This window comes from Ovis canadensis, chromosome 13, assembly GCF_042477335.2.
Source record: "Ovis canadensis isolate MfBH-ARS-UI-01 breed Bighorn chromosome 13, ARS-UI_OviCan_v2, whole genome shotgun sequence".
Classification (NCBI taxonomy): domain Eukaryota; kingdom Metazoa; phylum Chordata; class Mammalia; order Artiodactyla; family Bovidae; genus Ovis; species Ovis canadensis.
Genome location: NC_091257.1, coordinates 54,797,945 through 54,802,409, shown reverse-complemented (window position 1 = coordinate 54,802,409; position 4,465 = coordinate 54,797,945). Strand labels below are relative to the sequence as shown.

At 63.3% G+C, this 4,465-nt stretch overlaps 1 protein-coding gene across 1 annotated transcript; it reads right to left on the bottom strand.

Annotated features, from left to right (window-relative positions):
- Positions 1-437: 437 nt before the first annotated feature.
- INSM1 (INSM transcriptional repressor 1) lies at positions 438-2,170 on the bottom strand. The gene has a single exon (XM_069548864.1). It carries the CDS (start codon positions 2,168-2,170, stop codon positions 614-616), a length of 1,557 nt encoding a protein of 518 aa, XP_069404965.1. The 3' UTR covers positions 438-613.
- Positions 2,171-4,465: the final 2,295 nt, after the last annotated feature.

Here is a 4,465-nt window from a genome sequence, read left to right as displayed (position 1 = left end):
AAACAATCCCAAACAGACAACGTTCAAGGCATTTGTGGCTAGACTAAAGAAAACTCTTTTTTTAAGCAATTTGATTTGTTCACATACAAAAAGGTAAAGCCAGACTCCAGCAGTTCACAAGCCATAATAAAGCTAATCATGTGGGGAGTTCAATTTACAGCCTGTGAAATATAAAGGCATTTATTCCTCAAGATTCACCCAAAACAACCCGTAGGCTACATACATAGAGAGCAGAGATTGGTAGGCGAGAGCAAACCGCATTTCTAGACCATGAACACAGCGAAATACTAGCAAGAAAAACATCTCCCCTCCAAGGGGAGGCTTCCAACCACGAGACAAACGCGTACAGCTTTTCTCCCTTGTACAAAAAGAGATTGGCTCCTGCTGCGCCATGGTGGGGGGAAGAAGGGGACACAACGCAAAGGGGGGGGGGGGTGTCCAAAAGGAGTCACAACGAGAGGATGGGGTTACCGTCACGCCACACCGAGAGAAGTGGAGACCACACTTTCACCGGGGGTGGGCGCCCCCGGCGCGGGCGCGGGGTCGGAGCGCGCTCTCTCCGTGGGTCTCCAAGCGAAGGCACGGTTCAGGGGGCCGGGGTGGAGGGCGCGCTCTAGCAGGCCGGACGCACGGGCACCTGCAGGAGGATCACCTGTCTGTTCTCGGAAGGGTGGCACTTGTTGATGTGCCTCGTGAGGCCGGGCGAGCTGTAGAAGGTGGCCGGGCAGTACTTGCAGGGGAACACCTGGGCGGCGTGCAGCAGGCGCAGGTGGCGCTCCTGGGCGCCCTTGCTGGGGAACGTCTCCCCGCACACCGGGCACAGGTGGCACTCGGCGGACGCACTCAGGCCCAGCACGCCAGCCGCCTCGCCGTCGCCGGCCGCCTCCTGGGGCACCTTCTCGTCGGGCCCGGGGTACAAGGCCAGTAAGTCCTCGGCCGGGGGCGCCGGCGGCGGCGCGCCCTTGGCCTGCAGCGCCTGGTGGTGTGCCAGCAGGTGCTTGCGCAGATAGGCCTGGCGGCGGAACTTCTTGGCGCAGTGGTGGCACTCGTAGAGCCCGTCCTCGGAGCCCGATTCGGACACGCCGCCCGGGCTCGGCGTGTCGCGGTCGCTGCTACCGCCGCCCGTCGCCTCCCGCGCCTCCGCCCGGGCAGGAGTTTCGGGCTCGCACGCACGGGCGGCGGCGGGCGCAGGCCGCGGTTTGTGCCAGCGGCGATGCGAGGCCAGGTTGGCCGGGCAGCTGAAGACCTTGGCGCACTCGGGGCAGCGGTACTCCACGCGCACGATCCGCGAGCACTTGTGCTGCGCCAGCGCGAAGGGGTCGGCGTACTCCTCTTTGCAGAGCTGGCAGATGAACTCGCCCAGCGGCCGCGCCGCACCCCCCGCGCGGCCTCGCGGCGCCTCCACCGGACCCTCCTTGATCTTGAGCCCCAGCACGGGCGACGTGGTCACCTCGTCCTCGAAGTGCAGCTTGCGGATGGCTTTGGGCTTCTTGGAACCCGGGGCCTTGGCTACCTTGGCGGGCGGCTCTGCGGCGGCGGCGGCCGCGGCGGGGGGCGAAGGCCGCTTGCCCGGGGGCCGCAAGGCGGCGGCGGGGGGCAGTAGGGGACCAGGCCCTGGGCCGCGGGCCGCCTCGGCCCCCACCGAGAAAGCCGTGCCCATCTTGAGCTCGCCGGGCGCAAAGAGCAGCGGGTCGCCGCTGCAGGTGCCACCACCTCCGGCGCCGTTGGCCCCGCCGCCGCCGCCACCCACGAGCAGCGCGGCGGGCGTGGGGAAGGACTCGGCCGAGACTGGCGAGCCGAGGTTGAAGCTGCGCTCGAAGTACTTGTGCTTTTCGTGCTCGCGGCTCACGGGCCGCGTGGGGCTGTAGAGCGGCGCCGGGTGCGCGGCCTCGGGGTTGCCGAAGTGCGCAGCCCGCAGCCCCGGCGTGGGTGGCGGCGGGCCCGGCGTGCAGGAGAGCGCGGCGGCGAGCGCCGCATGGGCGCGCTCGGTCGGCGGCGGCGGCTGCAGCGGGCCTGGCCCCGGCCCCGGGCCGGGCGCCGGGGGGGAGGCACGGGCGCCCCCGCAGCCCGGCAAGAGCAGCAGCGCGCGATCGCCGTCCTCGCCGCTGCGGATCCGGTAGGATACCGGCGTGGACTTCTTGCTGCGCTTCACCAGGAAGCCGCGGGGCATGTTGGCGCGGCGCGAGGGTGAGGGCGAGGGGCTGGCTCGGTCCCACCTCCGCGCTCGGCCCCGGCGGCCCTCAGTGTCCCCGGCGCATGGCCCGGGCGCGGCGGCGGCGGCGGGACTCGCGTGGCGCCGGCGGCAGCTCGGCCCGCCTTTGCGCCCTGCACGCGAGTCCCTGTCCCCGGGCCCGGGAGCCGCTCCCTTTTAACTGGGGGAGGGGGCCATTGTTCTCGCCTCCCGCTTCCCCCGGAGCCAATCAGCGCGCCCGCAGCTCCTCCACCCGGTCGGGTAGGAGGGCGACGCGGCGGCCAAAAGGGGCCCGGGACTCGGGGGTCGCCCGGTAGGTGCGGCAGATGTACCTGAGGGCGCAAGGCCCCCGCGCGCGCCTCTCGGCCGCCCCGCCCGGCGCCGCCGCCCCGCCCGGCCCCGGCACACGCCCGGCCCCGCCTCCTTTCACGGTCTGCTGCTCCTCTATGCGGAGGCGCACGTGCCTGGGCTTTGTGTCTCTCCTCCGGGGGGCTCGGAGCCGCCAAATGGGCCCGTCCATCAGCACGACAATGCTCGCCCCCCTCCTCCCGCGCGGGGATTACCCGCGGGTCGCGAGCAAAATAGCAACAAAGGAGAAGAATGACCCCAAATATGTCAGGAGGGTTCAATCCGCGAGCCGGAGCGGAGGGGGAAGTTGTGCGCGCTGATTGGGTAGGGGCGGCGGTGGGCAGGGGAGGGGGAGATCCGAGCGCGGCTGCTGGGGCGGGAGAGGGGTTGGGGGAGGCGCTGGAACTCCTCCTGGTATTGGGAAATAATCGGGAATCAAAAATAACTGCCAAGCAGGAGTCACCCAGAACCCCGCCCGGGCCTGGGACTGATGGGCCGCGGGGACCCAGGATTTAAGCGGAAACGGGACCCTGGAGTTTCAAGTTTGGGTGGAGGGTCTGGCCTGCTAGCTGCAGCCGAGGGCGATGTCCGCAGCCACCGCGCCCAAGGGTCTCAGGAAGGTTTCTCTCGAGTTTGAGAAACAGTTGGCGCTGCACTTCTTCAGTCGCCTGCAGACACAGCGTTGGATGGGGGAAACAGCAGTCTGGGTTCCAAAAAAACCCTTGAATTTCTGAACTTTTTTTGTTGTTAAGTTCCCGGAAGCTCCGGGATTGGCATCGTTGGGACTGTCCGGTCCAAGCCACTGGGAACCTCCGCGTCGCCCAGGGCTGGGTCGATTTGAAGTGGCGTTGGCCAAGGCCCGAAACGCGCGGCCAGCCGCGTGCGCCCTAGTGAAGTTGGTTTCCGCTCTTCTTGCGCGGCCTCATGCATTTTCATTCGGAGCGGGCATTTTGTCTGCTGGTTGACATCAGATGCTAAATCAAGGGCTCCAATCAAGGCGCAGCGGAATAAAGGGGCCGCCTGTCTGGGCGCGGGGCCCCCCGGAGCCGTGCCCCCTTCACCTTTGTGAAGGAAATTAACCTCCCGCTATTGAGCGCCGGTCTCGGCCAATCTGGACTCAAAAGAGGCGCGTGCTGCCGGCCGGGGGTGGGGGTGGGGGGGAGAGGGGGGCAATCTGTCCTCTGAGGCAGGCTGTAGCCTAGGAGAGGACCGACCGCCTCCGTCCCCCACCGCCCCCGCCCTTCCAACCGAGCCACCAGGAAAAAACAACAGTGAAAATCTTCCCCCCACCCCTACCACGCCGTTCCTCTAAGCTCTTCCCAGCCCCAGCCCTAACCCAGCCCCAAGGAAACACAAAAGCAGAATCTCCGGGAGTGGAGGGGTCAGAACCCCAAGAGTGGGTAGTGGCCCTGATCGCCCATCACTAGGGAACAAATTGCCAAGCCACAGAAAATGTCATCTGTTGTGAAGAAAATGTCACTTTATTGAAAGAAAAGGAAATGGGCACTTTTCTGCAAAGCTCTGTACACTCAGATTTTGCTGAATTTTGCTTACGTTTGATTCCACTGAAGGTATTTAATTGTTTTGGATTTTCCCTCTGAAAATACCCTGGCGTGGAAATGAAAGATTTTTTTCTTCGAGTCCACATGAGTAATAAGTTGTAATGGGGACAGTTGTTAGAGTTAGTTAAGGGGTTAATCAAGTTGATTAATCAAGGGGAAAATATTTGGTGATTTTGTGTCTGTGATTTTAAAAAAAAACTTATACGCTGAAAATAGAATATAATGCAATATATTTTGAAAGCTTTCACCCTCATTTTAAAAAATGCTAACTACGATGAAAGTAGTCCTGGAAAAAGTTAGAAATTCTAAAATGATTATTTAAAATATGTGTTTCAGTCTAAAAGTAACTGATGTTATTTCTTTG